This window comes from Branchiostoma lanceolatum, chromosome 9, assembly GCF_035083965.1.
Source record: "Branchiostoma lanceolatum isolate klBraLanc5 chromosome 9, klBraLanc5.hap2, whole genome shotgun sequence".
NCBI lineage: Eukaryota > Metazoa > Chordata > Leptocardii > Amphioxiformes > Branchiostomatidae > Branchiostoma > Branchiostoma lanceolatum.
Genome location: NC_089730.1, coordinates 19,083,033 through 19,102,988, shown reverse-complemented (window position 1 = coordinate 19,102,988; position 19,956 = coordinate 19,083,033). Strand labels below are relative to the sequence as shown.

General features: G+C 40.4%; 2 protein-coding genes across 2 annotated transcripts in view; one reads left to right on the top strand and one right to left on the bottom strand.

Annotated features, from left to right (window-relative positions):
- Window positions 1-279: 279 nt before the first annotated feature.
- Window positions 280-10,000, bottom strand: LOC136441845 (general transcription factor IIH subunit 4-like). Its single transcript, XM_066438366.1, has 15 exons — window positions 9,773-10,000; window positions 9,043-9,147; window positions 8,238-8,369; window positions 7,526-7,619; window positions 7,054-7,142; window positions 6,398-6,509; window positions 5,945-6,013; window positions 5,058-5,193; window positions 4,464-4,544; window positions 3,779-3,830; window positions 3,507-3,585; window positions 3,240-3,287; window positions 2,562-2,640; window positions 1,880-1,941; window positions 280-1,085 (listed from the first exon to the last, which is right to left on the bottom strand). The coding sequence occupies exons 1-15, from the start codon at window positions 9,892-9,894 to the stop codon at window positions 972-974; spliced, it is 1,374 nt and encodes a 457-aa protein (XP_066294463.1). The 5' UTR covers window positions 9,895-10,000; the 3' UTR covers window positions 280-971.
- A 419-nt stretch (window positions 10,001-10,419) lies between these two features.
- LOC136442650 (ATP-binding cassette sub-family A member 2-like) overlaps window positions 10,420-19,956 on the top strand; it is a 49,057-nt gene continuing 39,520 nt past the window's right edge. The window contains exons 1-2 of the mRNA XM_066439594.1: window positions 10,420-10,536; window positions 14,025-14,118. Of these exons, the coding sequence (XP_066295691.1) occupies window positions 10,471-10,536; window positions 14,025-14,118 (160 nt within the window). The 5' untranslated portion in view covers window positions 10,420-10,470. The remainder of the gene's footprint in view (window positions 10,537-14,024; window positions 14,119-19,956) is intronic.

Below are 19,956 nucleotides of genomic sequence, written 5' to 3'. Positions count from 1 at the left end.
TTGTTTCCTTTGGGTAACTCTGTGAGACTACCTTTCTCTTGAAATCACAGAACCCACAAATACTAGAAAAAGTGGGACTTTTCGTCTCCCACTGCTTCCAAAAAAGAAGTCAAACCCAGCTAGTTTAGATATAGCCAACAATTGTATTTAGTACCAGTAACCTATTGTTACAGCAAAGTCAGACACAGTTTACTGACGCATGTATGTTTTTCCTATGTTTTTATCATGTATTTGCAATTAGCCCACGGGCATGAACTTGCAATAAACTTCTTCACTTAATTCAGCAATTCAACTGTTGAGAACAAGAATTCATTAACAAGGTCTTTTTTCCCAAAGTTTTATTATCTTAATACTGTTGTTAGCTAGTTAGTATACAGTATGTTATAGCTCTGCTCTATGGCTAATTCTAGTTGAACATTTATATCTAATGAATATACCATTTTCCCTTGGCACATGAAAAATGACAGTTATGGAAAGTCAAAGTTTTGTGGTCATATTTCACAACAGTTGTACTGTGTCACGTAACAAAAAGTTTTCCTTCTGGAAAGTACTCTCTACTTTGTACTCCATATATATAGGATCAATGTCAGCTTTTATAGATATGAAAAGTTGAAGTCTTGCAGTCATATTTTACAACAGTTATACTGTACATGTGTCACGTAACAAAAAGTTTTCCTTCTGGAAAGTACTCTCTACTTTGTACTCCATATATATAGGATCAATGTCAGCTTTTAAAGATATGAAAAGATGAGGTCTTGCAGTCATATTTTACAACAGTTATACTGTACATGTGTCACGTAACAAAAAGTTTTCCTTCTGGAAAGTACTCTCTACTATGTACTCCATATATATAGGACCAATGTCAGCTTTTATAGATATGAAAAGATGAGGTCTTGCAGTCATATTTTACAACAGTTACACAAAAGGTTTTCTTTCTGGAAATTACTTGTAGTGTGTCTGTAGTAGCGATGTCAGCTGTTTCCTTTCCGTATGGTTTTCCAGTATCTTTTGACGTCGTCATGTCCAGCTTTGCTGACCACCATGTGTCGTTTGGAGTTGTTCTCCCACAGTAACACTCCCAAGTCCTGTAAAAACACAATATCATTACAAAATTGATTGAGATTGAAAGAAAACAATACTGTGAATGTATTTAAGTTCCCATGGTTATTACTTCGCGGTAGGGAGAAAATGGAGTGTTTGCAGTGGTTTTAAGTTTGCGTTTGATACAATAGTAGCGCTACAGTCATAGGTGGGCAAAAAGTTTCACGGTGGTTCACCGCGAAAATTTCGAACATAAAACCACCGCAAACATTTCTGCATTTACAGTAAATTGAAATTGAAAGCAAAAAATGCATCTTCGACATTCCACGTAGACTAAGACTCCCCTATACATGTAAGAACATTGTCAAGTAGTCTTAGCTCACTGAAGAGCTATTCTTTCACTGATCATGATAGAAAAGACGGACGCTATGTACAGTATTTTCAGGATCATAATTTGTACCAGGAAAATTCCCCAAGCTCTTCAACAAGTACAATGAACAGTAGTAAAGCACCACGGCTTAACGTCCATGCTAAAGACTGCAACCCTTTCCAGTAGCGTGCATGTAGGGTGGGTGACTACAATCGGGATTTGAACACACAACCTCTTGGTCTAGAAGGATTACTATCCACTAGACTACACACATTACGCCTGAGAAGAAATTGTACTATGAGGACAAGAGAAACAAATATCATACAAGAAAGGTGACAGAAGAAAAAAAAAAAATTAGTACATATGTCAGACTCCTCAGAACTACATTGAAAATTTTTCCCTTTGAAACAAAAGACAGAAAATCCTCCCTGTCTCTAAAAAGAAATATCATGGGTCCATTTTTCTTACCTTTGCGTAATTCCTAAGCATCTCAAAGTCAGGTTGTGACAGGAACTGGTTATACAGAACACCTGGGAGGAGAAAAGGGAAGAAAAGTCACTTAAAGATAATCACAATTCTATAAAGATGTGCTTGGTGCATCAATAAGTTGCCATTTGTAAAACCTTCCTGACCACTTAGATTTCCTAATGAGAGCAACTTTCTTTTGAGCTCAACTTTTTTTTTCAAAGAAGAACTTTATTGCACGACAATTGTACATGGTAAAAGGTATGGCAAGAATTCGTTAACATAACATAAAGTGGAAGTATAGAATAAGACTTAACATCATAATAACTAATACAATACAATAAGGGCTAGCATACGTTTCCGATATTGTATTATAATCATTGATTTGGTAAGCTAGAATCATGATCAATTTTGCAGTGCCCAGAGGTTGTACATCCATATAATAAAATCAGCATAGCCTTAATAGCATTAAATTCTGGCCAACACCTCTGATACTGCTCAAGAGAATTTTCTTTTTCGCAGTTCATCTCAAAGTTTGCACTTGCCAATAACTGACCGTAAACTGGTAACCTTACATTACATGATGTTTGCAGGGACTGCTGTGCTTCAACTTGAGCATTCTGTTTTGTGTTTTAAAAATTCCACATCTGAAACTAATTTGAACAACGTATCACCCTGCCCCTACCTTCAGTGAAAGTGAGCCTGTCCCGCTCCAACTCCCAGAGCCTGATCTGATCACTGATGGTGGGAGGAACTATTGGAACCTGGTGGGGGGGGGGGGAATAAACAACAACAAAATGTTCCTCTCAGTTAAGCAAATAAGGTAGATTTATGTACTAACACTAGTCCTAATCACCTCAAGTGTGGAAACAAGCTTTTAAAGTTAAATATAAAACATACTTAGTAGTGATTTTTATGGACAGGGTGAAACACACTGTCTGAGGGCAACAGCTTCCAACAAGATTTTACAGTTGAATATAATAATAAAAATACTATTTCATATAAAATAGTGTTTTTGATGAACATGGCAAAACACACTGTCTAAGGGCAACAGTTTCCAACAAGATTTACAGTTGAATATAATAATAAAAATACTATTTCATATAAAATAGTGTTTTTGATGAACATGGCAAAACACACTGTCTAAGGGCAACAGTTTCCAACAAGATTTTTAAAGTAGTGTTTTGGTAACATGTAGAACTATAAGCTATTGAACACAGTGCAATTGTTAGAGACTTTGAAAATGACTAAGTTTGAATTCAGAGTGATATCAATTCCAGTGTTATCAATAGAATGTTGTTGTATATAATCATCCATCAGTAATAGAAACAGAAACAATACAATCATAACCACAGTAACTTACTCTGTGAAGAGCCTTTGGATGCGCATTCACTCTCAGAAAATGGAGAATCTAAGGGAAAAATAAAAAGAATCAGTGAAAGTTTATTTCCAACACTTGAGAAAAGAGATGTCCACAAATATTGTTCTCTGTCATCAGTGTTGTGAATGTATTTGCAGGATTTTTTTTGTTTGTAGCTAAGAGTTTCAAGGCAAGTTGCTTGATTATTGTCCTATCTTGAAATTGCTTTGACACAAAATTTATTTTCATGACTTCTAAGCTTGACCTGACCTGCTCAGATGTGATTCCTCTCACCACTGCCTCCTGTACACTGTCTCTGGTCAGGTTTGCAACAACCAGGTTAGGAAATCTGAAGGAAAAAATACAAAAGATTCAGGGCACTTTTTACTGTAGATTTCATCATGTCATGTCAAATGATCCCAATGCGATGTGCATTGTACATAAAGAGAGCACTGAATTGAAGGTATGTGTGATATAGGCGGAGAATACTTGATATTTGGAACACAAGTCTTCATATCTAGATTAAAGAGTGCTTAACTCACCTGTACAAAATCTCACTAAAGAGCCCAATCAAGGCTACCTGCAGCTCCGAATCTGTGAAAAACATGCAAGTTGTTGTTGTATTATTATTTTGAGTTGTGTGCATGACCTCTTACTCCTACGTTATATTATTCTGAATGAATATCATTTGTTAAGTTTGTTATGTTCCTTTAAAGATTCAGAAAAAGATAGATAAAGAAGACATCCGATGTCTCAACAGATTCTTTTTTTATTTATGAATCTTGAGGATAGGACCTTCAGTCAAGTGATTTGAAAGGGTAGGGGGCTGTATATGTGAGTAGAGGTCAAAAATTTATGACAAAATAATCACACAAGGCAAACATCAGATCAAGATACAAACTGAAAATTATCACGAGGAAACAGATTGGATAAACATACATGTATCAGACAATATAAATGAATGAAGACCTATATATTGCACATTATTGCCACACTGGGCTAAGTACAGGCCACAACAGGACAAAACATGTTGAACAGATACAAAATAAAATAACTATCATTAGTCAGATAAATTCAACTTCTCCTCGCTTGTCAGTTATAATAGAGATAAAGGAACAGATGTGTTTCTCGATGGATATAACACATGGTTAGAATTAAGATGGGACACTCTTTGAAAAGCAGCTGATCCAGTTCTGTTTCTGAGTGACACAGTAACTACAGACTGACCTGTGTATGCGTATATTCTGTAGTTACTCTCACACACCAGGTACCCCTCCTTGTGAAAGTCTTTCTCCACATCGGAGATGCCTGCAAAGACAATTTGCAATTCTCAGCGACTGTGTAAGATAATAAGCAAGTTCATGGGAACTCAATTTCACTGCATGGGGTAAAGGGATGTGTTGAAAGCTTGTAGCTGGAACACAGAGTGCATTACTGACAGAAAACCTGTAATGAAAAGTCCCGAAGTATCTACTACCTGCTCACAAAAGAACAAGAAATATACAAACATTTAAGTACCAGAGTTTTCAACCCAGGATTGAGGTGATTTGTTTTTCCCTATAACTATCAAAGAGTGGCACTTTTTGCCACCAAGTATAGTAGAGGCATCCTTACTAGATAGCTTTAAACAATTGTTGCTTCAATGGCTCGCATTTTTGGCCAAGCACACCGGGTCACCCCTACTCTTCTCGATAAGTGTGTTGGGTTAAACGCACTGCAAATATTTCAAGACCAAATAAAGTCCTAGGGCAAATGCATCTAACATCAAGTAAAAGCAAAAAATACACAAAGCAGACATCAACGGACGTCTACTGAGGTTACCTGAGGCGAGGTGTATGGCGAGTCTTGTGGGGTAGAACCGTCCTGACTTCCGTTTGCGCTGGTTGACCAGGCCCAGCTCCCGCAGGTGCTGCAGGAACTGCTGCATGGAGTCGCTCATGCCCTCCGTGGGGTAGTCCTGGGGACGGAGAGGGCATTGTTGGCAGGGTGCGAAATACTTTTTTGAGCCAGGTTGCCCATGTTGCAACCAAGGGCAAATGCTAGGTTGCACATCCAAATTTCAGGTTGCTCCAGCAACATTCACCGATTTCTTCAAATCAAGCTTGTATGTAGCGTATAATACTACTAACATATATTAGATAGTATTGTGTTCCCATTGACCTAACAACATCTTGTTTAGCTGAGGGCAGTGTGTTTTCGTCTTTTTCAGCTCAAATTCCACGATCTATGAAGGGTTTTGGATGGTTTAAAACGAAAAAGTGTTGATTTCTTTATTTCAATTGAAGATTTACCGAATTTTATGAGAGTGACACTGTGTTTTTGTGAGCTTCCAGGGCTCCAATTGAAATCTTTGGCTCAAAATATAAGGTTGCACACTGCGCTACCTGGGTTTGGAATTAACTTGCACCAACCGAAATCTTGTTGCACTGTGCAACGTGCAACCAGGTATTTCGCACCCTGGTTGGTCAAAAATACCCCCCAAAATATTGTACGGTACATCGGCAACCAAATCCGTAGTGTGTTTTTGGCACACTTTTAGACAGATTAGCCGAGAGGCTCGGTGGGCATCATTTCTGTGAAGTGAGTCTCAGAGTAGTTTTCTATCAGAGAGATCTCAAACAAAAGGGGATGATTTTTCTTTATTTGAGAGATTTGAAGTGGCATTGATTTAAAAGGGAAAGCATGATACCAAATGTAGTTGTACTCACCTTACCAAGTGTGGAAAAACTTATTTGAAAAAGGAACTGTAAGGCCTCTACCAGGTTCAGTCCTCGACTCTGCAAGACAAAATGAAGCAATAATCAGCCTTCCTAGTGTTGAATTGATGCAGGGTTTACAGGGTTCACATAATACACAACAGGTACATAATTGATCCACACATTTTGTGGAACTGTCGCAAGGGTCTGGGCGGCAGCCATTCGGCGCCATTGACCTCAATACAAGCTACTAGCTTCCCTGACCAAAGTCAGGTACCCATTCACACCTGGGTGGAGTGAGGAAAGTCGTGTAAAGTGCCCTTCCGGAGGGCACAAGATCGGTGACATGACAGGATACGAACCCGAGACCACTTGGTTCTGAGCCGAACGCTCTGCCGTTACGCCACAGGACTCCACCATATATGCATATGAATGGTATCCAGGTGGTATGGAAGCCGTTCTCACCTGCATGGTGTCTAGGTACTGCAGGATGATGTACCACACCTGGGAGGGCGTGTCCATCAGGAGGAACTGGAACCCTGCAGGGGTGATGGTCGGGTGGAGACTCCCCTCCTCACTACAGCATCAAATTAACAAACAAATAAACAAACAAACAATCAATCGATTGATCAGTCAGTCGGTCAATCAGTAAATCAATCAATCAATCACCACCAGTTTTTTTTTTTGCACTGTAATTGTAAAGAACATTTTAGTGCTTGCCCCTCAAAGGATACTGAGTACAAGTTATACTTTCATATTCTAGGAGTGCGGTCTCACCAGTGTGGACCCATTAGACATACCGGGGTAACCATTTGGACTATCCGACTGTTGCCCACCCTTGTCAGGGTCTCCCACAACAGTACAATCAAATACTGTAAGTGCAGAAATGTTCGTGGGGATTTAATTTTGTAGTAGGCAGAAAATGGAGTGTTTGCGGTGGTTTTGAGTTCATGTTTGAAACAATAGTAGCACTTAAGTCACACAATGGAACGGCTTTTTGCGGTGGTTTTGAGTTCGCGGTAAAGAGTTCACCCCAAAAACCGCGAACATAAAACAACCGCGAACATTTCTGCATTTACAGTACTGGATACAACTAGGAAAACTGGCACCAATGTTCACACCTCTTCATGAGCCCAGATTTGATGAGGATCTCCATGATGTCTTTACTGACTTGTGCCTCTCCTGACCCCACTATGAAATTTAGCAAGACCTGCATGAAGAGTGCGGTTAGTTACTGTAACTGAAATTTGAATCATGTCATCTGTAGTATCTATGGTATCCAAAATACAACAACTCAGTCGAAAGCAGTCTGATTGTGCAAAGTAGAGCTGAATTCATATTTTGTGGTTAAAACCTGCTGATAAACAGATCTTGCTCAGAGTCATTGACAAAAAGTAGTGGATGTTACTTGAAACGTCTGATCGTTTCCGAAATCATATCCAGTTGCTTGAGTAACTGTTATTTGACGTAGAGCTGAAATGAGCATGTCACGATCAATCAAATATTTCCTGTTTCTTGTATTGTCTTTACAGAAAGGTACAGTGTAAAGCTTGGGTTAGGAACATGATTGTAGTACACATGTAATCGTTGTACCTCCCATCTCTCTAGTGAGTAGGTATCCAGAGCTGCTACATCCTTGGCATGTTTGTCAGGAGGGAGTTGTACCACACTGAACCAGGGCTTGCCTCTGCAGGGGACAGGGACACAAAAAAACACAATTCTTGCCAGCTACATGTATCTATGTTTTCACTCAAATAGCCAACACATTTGACAAGCATTACAAATCACTAAGTTTCAATATCAATGGAGGTCTATGCCTGATGGAGGATAAAACGATAAGGTCACACCACCACATTTCCTTGGTTCTCAAGACATTTCAAGAGGAAAATGTAGCAAGAAGACATTGAAAACTTGGAGGAAAACCTGAATATGCCTGTATTTACTCCCAGAAACTGAGTGTACCCTGGTACAGATTCTACCGCAATTCTCACTCCCTTCTTGATACTGAACAACACCCCTCAGTTGGCGTAAAACATTCAGGTATAACACTTATTGGCGTTTCTTCAGGTGGTTTGCAACCTCCTCTGAACTTTTCCAAATTTTGCTCTTTTGTTATGGCCTATGGTAAAGAGTTTCAATCTGTGGCAGTTTTTGGGTATTAAGAGTTTCTGTAGCAGCCCTTGTGGAAGGGATGTTGATCTTCCATGGCCGTTCAGCAAAAATCTGGGAACCAACCAACTGAATTGGTGTGGCCTAACAAATGCAACAAAAAACCGAGACTGTTTTTTGCAACTCCGACACTCACCCTCCCAGCAGCGCTGTCCTGAGATTGGCCCTGAAGGTTGGACTGAGGATCCAGCCGGCCAGCCCTCCGGAGATCTGGTGCTCGTGCCACACCCGTAGATCTGACAGCTGGGACACTGCTCTCAGGTGCTCACTGTAAGGTACAGCAAGGTGTTATGGAAAACAATTCAACTTCTTCACTGTAATGCAGTGTTATGAAACAAAATAGTTTTACATTTAGACATAGATATTGTAGTGTCTTTAATGTCCCTTGTTCAGGGAAGTTGTTTCTATGTGAAGTTTTGATAAATGTTACCTGAGAAACTGCTCATAGGCCTTAGACTAAATGATGCTCACTGCAATGTACATCAATTGTTTTTGTTGAACAATGCAGACTGAGATACAGGGCAGTGAGGGCACTGAGACAAAATAAAGACACAAAGAGATAGAACCAAGGGCCTAAAAGATGAAACTTCTACACAGATGTTTTCACTTTTCAGCTCCAAGCAGACAGGTTTTTAGACTGCCTGGTGGAGCAGTGGCCTTGTGGTTACTAGTAGGGTTGTTGACTCAGACCCTGCAGGTACTGATATGAGTTCAAAGCCCTAACAAGTCCTGATGCTGTGTCCTTGGGAAAGGCACTTAACACCAATATCCTCACTCTTCTTAGATGTGAATGAAGACTTGTACCTAGCTTCAGCTAGTCCTTTGGATAGGACGTTAAAATGGAGGTACGACATTTGAGGAGAGCCACATCTTGAGCATGTTTAAAAACCCAAACAAACAAACAAAAAAGAAACAAACAAACTGAATGTAATTAATCATACCCGTGGTTGCCGCTCACCACCCAGGAGCCCACCACCGCCTGTGGTACTGCCTGTTCCAGGAACAACAGCCGCATCACGTAGTGCTTAGCAAGGTCTGTCAGCTCCCTGAGAAGTCACAAACGGAAGAAAATGGTCAGCATGCATGTAACTGCTGCATCATCTTCAGGAATGCTGCAACCTTAATAAATAGTTAAGTGTGATTCATGTGTTGCCCAGCACATACCCACACCTGTGCACACGCACGCACGTGCACACACACACACAAACACACACACACATGTACGAGTAAACACACAGAAACACACACACACACAGGGAGACACATGCATGCATACAAACTTGTACAAACACATACATGAACACACACACACACATGCCCGCACACATGCACACACATGTATAAACACAAACATACATACACACACGCACACCACACACACAAATGCACACACCACACACACATATAATTTTCAACACACACACGTCGGTGACACAGACACACAAACACACACACGCGCGCACGCACACACAAACACACGTTAAAGCTCTTTTATCCTAACCTTAGTGGGCTGGGGCAGATCTAAGCTGACCATGAGAGATGATAGCGTACAACTTGACTTGATATTAGATATATTAGCATGCACAGCAAATCATTTGTAAGCATGCTGTCGCCACAAAAAGTCCCTCTTGCAGGAACACAAAAGCACAAACCCTCCTGTTTTTGACTTACCTGAATACCGCTAGGCATGTTGCTGGTCTCCCGTATAATTCATCCAAAAGCGACGCCCCTAAAGTCTTCAAATAACCGTGTAAATCTTTACACTCCAACTTTTTCATCCCTGCGGCCGCCATGCTTGCCCTGACCTCCAGGTCAGAGGTGAGACGAGATGGACCAATCAGCGCGCGATAATGTCCGCCCTGTGACCTCGGACTGTTCCACTCGTGCTGCGGGGGTGGGTATGTCCAGGGTGCCTGATGAGCTCAGCTGGGAGCAGATTGGGAGCCAAGGTCTCAGTTTGGAGCCCGATCGGGACTCAAGTGTGGGTTTGCTGCATTGGAGACCGGTTGCCTTCCAACTGTAGCTGAATGCTGCACGTTCTCAGGACGTTACAGTGATCATGAAGCTCTAAAATCGCTCTGAGAAGGCAAGTCTCCGTTTGAGCGACCGCCCGGGCACCGAGGCTCCTAGAGACGGTGTGGAGCGTTGTCTCTTTGATGTTTAAAGGTCCTAGGGTTTATTATTTCTCGGCCAGCCAGTGCAACAGATCTTCAAGATTCCCCTTCTGTACCGTGCCTCGCGGCAGAGGCTTCCACGGGCCCGGACTTAACGTGTGTCCGGCGGACAGTTTCTCGCTTTGCTGACGAATATCCCAGTGTTGTTGCGAACGACAGTGAGGTCGGCTCAAGCTGCCAACAATACAAGACAAGATGGGGTTCTTGCATCAGCTCCGCCTTCTGCTCTGGAAGAACTTCACCCTCAAGAAACGCAGCCCGGTGAGTCGTATTGTTCTTCTTGCCCTGTCTTGAAGATTTGGCGTCTTAGCCAACCGTAAATGTCTTTTAAAATGTTTTAAATGACGTATATGTTTTCGGTGTCCGGTAACTAGATCATGTTACTGGGTTCTTGAACAGCTGGGATTCTTTTGTTTACAAACATACGCAGCACACCAACTGGAAATCTCATTCTTAAATGTCACGAACAACGTCACGTAATGTTTCAATTATATATATAACGTTACACATAGTAGCAGCCTTACATGGAAACAGAGTTTGCTACATTTGGTCAGAACGTTAGAAAATAATGTTTTGATACATAACATGACATTGTGCTTGTGCTATTGCGTCACTTTGTCACTGTTATGATATGATGACACACCCCGGTTAGGAATGCGGTTTTGTTTTGTTTTTCGCCACAATTTTGCATTTAGGCTAATGTAGCGGACAGCAACGAGCCAAGAGGCGTGGTCTACATTCAGACCACGACATGTACTAAATTGCTGTCAGTCAATTATTTAGATTGCAGACAAAATATTAGTATCATCAGTCAGACCTGTACAAGAGACCACCTCTACATATAAGGACCACCTGGCCGATGTGACAACTTTTAGATAATTTGTGCCATTGATACAGGAATTAAGATTAGAATCCTGTCTACAGTGACCACCTGTCCATTGACCACATTTTATAGGTCCCCTATTAGACCTGAGTGGTCTCCTTGGACAGGTTTAACCATATTTTATAGGAACCCTCAAATCCCCAGGCTCATAAATGAATGTTTTGTTTTTCATAGTTTTTCAAACACTTGTTGCAATCAAAGAGGAGGGATATTTCACTGAATAAAATAATTCACAATTGATGGATAAAACATGAAATTTCACATGAAAAATGTATGTTGAAATGTCACATTTTCTAGGCTTATTAAAATCCAAGGCTTAGAAATGATGTAGCATGAGTTACAGTATTGTCAAATTACAGTGTTGCTTAAACAAGAAAAAATATTTTTGCCTGAAGATCTTAAGAAGTCTTAATGGATAGGGTTGCAAACACCTATAAAATGGTCTATAATACATATACTTATATTACATATATTTTAAGAGATTATACAGAAAACGGGACAAAAACGCCTGGCAAAAACATTTAAAAACACGTCAAAACCAAGTCGGAGCCGAACCCCTGCTTGGAGAGTAATAAAATGGGGAATTACATTTAAACCTCATTAACATATCTATTCAGAGTTTTTGTATAAAACCTGGCTTCCCAGTCCTTTCCTTAGTCACTGACAAAGATAGCAGATGTTTTCTGAAACATAATTATGTTTCAAAATTTACTCCAGCTGCTTGAGTAACAGTTTTTGGCAACCTTCATCAACTACATTTAATTCTATGAAGTTTTGTTTACAAGCTAAAAAAGTTCTCAATATCAATCTTGACATTATATAGCCATGCATTGTAGTATCTTGTAATGATATCTTGCAGCATGAAATCGGAATAAACCACAACAAGGGTTGCAGTGCCATCATAGCCCTATCAGCTTGTAATGATAACATGTACAGTCTGGGATTATGAAAGTAATTCACAGCCTGAGAAACCGCATTAAGATAAGGCAGGCAACTAGACCAGTGTAAATTGTCTGGCCTGTGCTCTTTATTCATTCCTGGAGAACCAGGCCACACCAATCCTATTGTTTGGTTCATAGATTTCAGAAGATAATGCTAAATTGAAAGAAATTCAATTTAAAAACAGGGCATGAGAGACAGGTCTGTGCCTTAATTGGTACACACACATTCAGGGAATATAACGGCATACAGTCATATGCAAGTTTTCCAACGTACTTTTAATTCAACCCTTTTGACAAATACTGAAATTCATGCCTCTACCCAGAGGTACTACCGTGTAACATTTTATATTGGATAATAATGAAGTTACATGTATTTTGATACACGACCAAGAAAAATTTAAAGTTACCTGCCAACATTTTAGTAGAGTCTGACCTTCTTCAAGTTCTGAGTAAATCTTCTTCTTCACGTATTAAAGAAATTTATCGTTGATTTATTTGTCCATTTACTAATTACTAGTATTCACAAATAATATTTTGATAATTGTTTCATTACACTCCCTCCATAACTCTGGCAATAAAACATTAATTGCCATGGCAACAGTGGCCTCTGACAAGAGGGAAAACTCAAGCTCAAACCTGGGAAAGAAATCGTTGCCAAAAAGTATGGAAAAAATTACTAGTAAGCTCAATGCCCAGTAAATACATAATGTACATCTTTGGCTGTTAAAGATTCAGGCCGTTACGTACGTCTTCATTACTTATTCACAGTGTTGCTACGGTTGAAATCGTGTGACCTACTTTGGAATAAGAAACTGTCCACGGCCCAGTTCCCGCCCCCGAGGGCGTTCCTTAGAAGCTGACACACCAAAGGATGGTGGGAAGAGACCATCAATCATTGTGTGCTGTGTGGAAATCTTGGTTCAATGATTACAGCTTATCACTTTTTGGGTCATGTCAGGGAAAATTTTCCTATTATGTTGCAAGTTTCAGGTCCGCTTTCTTGTGAAAACTGAATGACATTATCACATAATGTTGTTTTCAATGATTGTTATCCTTTTTTACAGCTTAAACGTTACACAAATATGTAGGTCTATGTGATGTAAGGGTATTCAGCATGAATAGATAATCATAAAGGTTCAAAGTCACACTAACAGATCTGTGCCTAAATGCCGTGGTACAAAGATATAAGTTTCCTCTTTGTTTTGTCGTATAGTCTCTGTGTTTGGATACATCACTAGAAGGTTGCCAAGAGTTTGAATTACATTCATTATGACATGTATGGGAGCTATTTAGGCCATGCGATGATTTACTACACAATATACAATGTATATAGTGTTTATACTCGTAGCTATGATGATAATTATGATAATAATTATCATTTATTTGTGTGTATTGTCCGCACTGCTGGAATTGTATAAACCTGGAATTTGCCATGTTATCTAAACATTTTTGCGGATATAAAATTACATTGTGTACTTGTATTACAAGTCGACTGTATATGTGTCGCATTGTCACATTATGACATGTAGGTTGGTGTATACTCTACTAGTAGACACATAGGATGACCCTTTCTCTTGGCCAAGAGGACTGGTGTAGATTGTCTGATTCACGGAATGCACTTAATGTTACTAGTACTGTTCTAGATCTGGTTTTGTGTTCAAGTTCAACCATAACAATTCAGTCTTTCATCATCATCACAGTCTTTGATGAATTATATAATATCTGCTTCTGGAGTGGAATGCACCTTGGCTTTACTAAATTCATACACATTGGCAAGTTTCATTCATATCATGTACAAAAACTGGTTAGCAGCTCTTCTGTGGTGGCCAAACTGTCAAATAATTAGACTATTGAGAGATTAAAAAAAGAAGAAGATTTTTTGATTCACGAAATGCACTGACTGTTCTGTTTGTGTGTTTTTGCAGTGGGTTGCTGCGTTTGAGCTGTTCATCCCACTGGTGCTGTTCTTCATTCTGATGGCCATACGACAGAAGAAGCCGGCAAAGCCGCATGGAGAAAGTTAGTACTTTTAAAGTTTATTTTCTTGGGAATTATACTGCAGAATGTAGTACTACATATATTAATTATATGCACTAGTAATATTGCCCATCACGGTCAGATTTGGTGTCTTTAGATTTAAGCACAAAGCCTTAAAAATGAAAGGCAGTTAGAACTTTTCCTCCTCGATTCATGTCACTTTAGATCAATGGATTGACTTGAGATTAATTTACATGTATACTTGACGACAGAGACAATGATTTGGATCTCTAGATATGCCTGTCTGCGATTCTGCACGATTGAGCGTGCATAGTCCAATGGTTAGGGATCTTGCCTCTGGAACGTTAACTAGAAGCCCTGGGTTCGATCCCAGCTCACCTGACATGCACGCTACCGGAAAGGGTCACAGTCCTTAGGACGGGACATTAAGCCATGGTCCACTGTTCATTGTGCTTGTCGAAAAGAGCTACCAGTAGGGGAATTTCCCTGGTACAAAGATCTACAATGAACCTGTAAATACTGTTGATAGCGTCTGTCTTCCTGTCACGACCAGTGGAAGATTAGCTCTTCTGTTCATTGAGTTCATTTGAGCTAAACTGGTTCGAGATTACTTTCCTTTTTCCTTTTTGCCTCTCAATGTCTACCATGACTTGTTTTTTAGCAGCAGCACATTTAGATTTGTGGACGGGTGAAACAACCTAGCCTCCACCTGGCCTAATCCTATGGGGGTATGGAAAGTAGGAATTTTTATAAAAAATAGGATGAATTATTGTCCAGGAGAGTCAGTCTATGAAAAATCACATTTCCCTCTCCTGAAAATGAAACCACACACGCCGCCGCAAACTTACAACCACCGCAAACACTCCATTTTCGCCTTAGCATGAAGTAAAAACCATGTGAACTTAAATGCACTTTGCCAAGGAAATTGAAACCACTCCTAGGTTTGGCGTTGCCTGCTGTACTTTGGTAAGTCTGTTGTAGTCTCAGGCACTTTGCCTCGGAAATTGGCAGCCGACATGACTACAAATTACAGGAAGTAAACCTGGCACATCCTCCACCGCTGAAGAATGTGCGAATAACGCACGCATTAGAGGCCCAAGGGTGCCAATTAGAGTGGGGTTTACAAGGGACAGGTTCAAATGTAGGAAGGACTTTGATTTATCATATTTGTAGTGTATGATTATGCAATGTACTGTATATTCACCTTGAATATTCAATCTGTGTCCAGAGGGGCCTAATTATTGTAAATTCAGAAATGTTCGCAGTGGTTTTATGTTTGTGGTTTTGCTGTAACATCTTTGTTGCAAACTTAAAACCACCGCGAATATTTCTTGACGGTGTTTCTATAGCGCTACTATTTTTTTCAAATGCAAATTTAAAACCACCGGGAACACTCCATTTTCTCCCTACCGTGAAATCAAAACCAAGCGAACTTAAATGCATTTACTGTATTCATACAAATATTACGGAATTCATACATTTGTCAAGTTTCATTCATACACAAAAACTAGTTGCCAGATCTTCTTTGGTGCCCCGAAGGTCTAAGACTAAGGGAAAGAAGTCAAAGATACACATTAAGTTTTACGGAGTGCATGTAAATTTAATGGAATTCATTTTACTGAATACAATAACAATTCTTACTGTTAGTAAAACTCACGAATTCCGTTTCTTAGTAGTGGATCATTATAATATATAATTCATATCATATTATATAATGAATTCCAAATATTCAAACTTACATGTAAAATTACACTGCTTCATCAAGTCAAGTACAAATGTACAATAATTGATATAACTACTTAACTACATCATGCAGGCTATTTGAAAAGTCTGGCTGTTTCCAAAATTATATCCAGTTGCTTGAGTAACTGCTATTTGGCGTATGCTATTCTGCTGCAAGTGCACTTCGTCCATTCTTCACCTCACCTCAAAGATCTTGTTGAATTTCACCTGAGGTGCTCTTGGCGGATCAGTCCCTGCCTACTCATCCGTGTCTGGGCCGGTGCCAGGTACCCGAGGATCAGAGCTTCACACCACACCTCTTCTACGATAGCTATTATAATAAGTGCTATATATATGTTGGTGCATTGCAACTTTGCTACGGCTCACTTTTATAGACAAAGACACCAGGTCACACAATGGTTGTGGCAAGGGGGGGGGGCAGAGTTGAAGGGAAAAGAAGTGTTTTATAGACATGTCATTAAACCTAGGTCAGTCTGCCAGCGAAATTTGCCCTTCAAAATGCAGGAAATAGCAGAGAGTCAAGATTTTAAGATTTCATGCCCCAGGACCACCCTAGCATTGTCGCGCCTCTAGCACTTGACATTGTGAACATTTTGTCAGAAATATCTCGTCTCCCATACAAAAATCCTTGCTGCTGTCTCTGTCACACCTACACTTCTCACCAAGGGATTTCTAAGCATAAGGCACCTGGCTGGCATTTTAATCACAGGCCACTGGTTGAAAACATTCTGAGCTCTCGGACAAATTCTTCTGAGGTCACTGACCTCACCTTACATGTCTGGGTGACAGGACAAATTGTCTGGTTTTGCAGGATGAGCTGAAATGAGATAACATGTTTATTGGATTATCACACATGATAGACTGAATTGTGTATACAATAGACTTCATCTCTAACAAAGTACAAATGATTGTATGTAGTAGTAATGGCACAATATGACTAGGTTCTTTTTTTAAGGAAAAAATTGCAAGGAGCATTGCAAAGGAGAGTATTGACCAAATTAGTGGAGTTTCAGAGGGTTTTAAGTTGAAATCGGGCATTTTAAGGACCTCAGGGGCAAAATTACAATGTCCACATGTGACCTTGGGGGTGTCCCTGTGGTGTAGTGGTCTGCGCCTTTGCTACTCTGCCACATCTGGTTCAAATTACTTGGACCAGAAGGACTGGGGTTCTAGCCCCAGGTAGGGCACCTCTGGACAAGAGGCGCATTGAGTCTTACCAAAGACTTTATAAAAATGGTACATACTTATGAAACAGTATGGAAGTTAAACACACTCCACTGCCAGTGGACTAGCCCCCTGCTGCAGTGATTGCACCACAGTGTGGCCCCAGGGCTATGAAACGGAGATGGGCACTGCCCTATACATCAATTATGGTGTGGGAGGATTTTAACTTAACATGTGACCTTGTAGCATCCCCGGTCAATCAGAATTTTATGCTTGTCAGAGTATCTGTTCCCATGACTGTTCAAACCTGGATTCCGCAACTCAAGGCACTGGGAAAAATGGTTGCTGAGGGCAGGGTGGGGGTAACTATGTAAAAATGGACAGGACTGTTTTGATGTGGCTTGTGACTGGACGTGGTTGCCTGTGCCAGGTAGTTGCCCGACCAGAGTTGTATGTTGTGCACCCACGGTTCTTATGTGCATCTTCCTTTTGTACAGTGTATATTATATTCCCAAAACTGAATTTCGAGCATACGGATTCAAGCAGCAAACCAAATTTTCACAAGGGCATGTAATGAATACATTGACAGCAAAATATGTAATCATTTCATGTAGTACTTTTTTGTTACCTCTTAAGTTCTTAACCCATATTGCATTGCCCAACTTGGAATTGTGAGCCCAAAATTTTGTTCAAACTACATGTACATGTAGATATGTCAGCATTGAATTCCTTGGAAGCTGACACTTGACTCTTTGAAATATGCTCTGGAAGAATCGTTCAATCCCAGCTTCTTTAAGTCAAACCCAGGCTCAGTACTGGCCATGGTACATTAGCATCCTGTAAATGTGATGTACCAGTAGACCTTGGGAGATAAGATAGCTACATGTATAGCTATAGGCCTTTGCTGTAGAAATCAATACAACGGCCTTGTACATGATGTTCTACACTCCACGTCAGTGAACTTGCAGACCAAAAAAAACTTTGTTGAGTGCAGGGCTGTCTCCAGTTTTAATTTTTTTCTGTCCCACTCATTGTTTGGGAGCCCATGTTGTGAATTTTTGTTGTGAAATCTGTCATTTTAAGCTTTAAACCAAGATTCATTCTCATCAATTTCATGTCATGAAGTTTGTAGTTTTGGGACAGACGGGGGAAAATTTTGTCTGTCCCAACAAGCAAATTTCCGTCCCTGGATAGAGGGACAGGTCCTAGAGACAGCCCTGGTTAAGTTTCAAAACTCACTGTGCTATCAGTGACAGCATAGATGTCCTTCAACAATATCCTTGCATTTCTTGAGTATCTTGCAAAAATCTAGCCCCCTGCTGTAGAGACTTGCACAAAGTTGTGTGGCCCAAGGGCTGTGAATTGGAGATGGGCACCGCCATATGGAGGACTTTAACAACAAGCAAATTTCCATCCCTGCGCTGGATGGAGGGACAAGTCCTAGAGACGGCCCTGGTTAAGTTGCAAAACTCACTGTCACAGTGCTATCAGTGACAGCATTCTCGTCCTTGAACAGCATCCTCGCATCTTGAGATTCTTGCACAAATCATCAAATTCCGCTTGAACATCTTCTATAAATTGAATCCTGGCTCAGTCAAAATATTCTTAGTACGCATAAGAAGGCCTTAAGAGATAAGACATACAAATCTGTATAGTACCATAGAAATCAATAAAACAGCGTTGTGTATAGGAAAATGAACTTCACTGTTACAAATATTTGACCCTCCATTACAATTCTACCATATTGCAGAAAACTTTTGCAACCTTCTTTTGCAAATTGCGGCAAGTTGCCAGTACTACATCAATGGCTATAAAGCTTGTACAGTGCATCTGCAAAATCTCTCCCGAAAAAATTATTAAACTCCAGCTTCTGAAAGTCAAACCTCGGCTCAGCGCTGCTACATTAGCATCTTTCAATGCTCCAGAAGGCCTTCAAAGATAAGACTCGCCTTTCTTTATACTTGAAGAAATCGATACTATAACCTTCGCGCTCCCGCGCCAAGTTTCCCCGTCTGTAAGAATGAACGACGCTCACGGGAAATCGAACCATTATCTGAGCTCCCCCGGCAGGTTTGCCATTGTTCACTGCACGCGGCAAACACGACCAGATCGTATCTCGGCCCGCACAGTTTCCACTGATTGGCATCGCCTCTGCTCGCTTCACATTATTGTAAATAATTTCAGCAAGACGCGTATGTGTGTTGCAAAGAGCTCCGGGTTCTTTAAGTGATGTATGGGCGCCTGTGGAGACCTTTGTGCCAAAATCAGCATCTAGAAGTCTACAAAAAGTTTGCAACTTGCAATTGTGTGGCTCTTGCATGTAAATACCATCAGCGCCCATGGAGAACTTTCTGCCAAAATCAGCTTTTGGAAGTATCTAACTTGTGTGGCCAGACTGCCTACCAGTATATGTAAATAACTTAAGCAAGACATATGTTGCAAAGAGCTCCCTTTCGGTTTCTTTAAGTGACATATGGGGGCCTTTGGAGAACTTTCTGCCAAAATCAGCTTCTAGAAGTCTCTGACTTGTATGTGTGACTCTTTGTCTTTCATGTAAATACCATCAGCAGGATTTGTGTTGCAAGGAGCTTCCCTTTGATTTCTTTAAGTTTAAGTGATCCTGTGGAGAACTTTGTGCTAAATTCAGCATCAAGAAGTCTCCAACTTGCAATTGTGTGGCTCTTCCATGTAAATAACTTCAGCAGGCTTTGCAAATGTGTTGCAGGAGCTTCCCTTTGATTTCTTAGCTTTAAGTGATATATGGGTGCCAAAATCAGCATCTAAAAAGTCTTCAAGTTACAGCTGTTTGTGGCTGACAGGAAAGTTCAATAAAGGAAAGGAAAGTGATCTCGAACCAGTTTAGCTCAAGTGAACTCAATGAACAGATGAGCTAATCTTCCACTGGTCGTGACAGAGAAGACAGACGCTATGTACAGTATTTACAGGTTCATT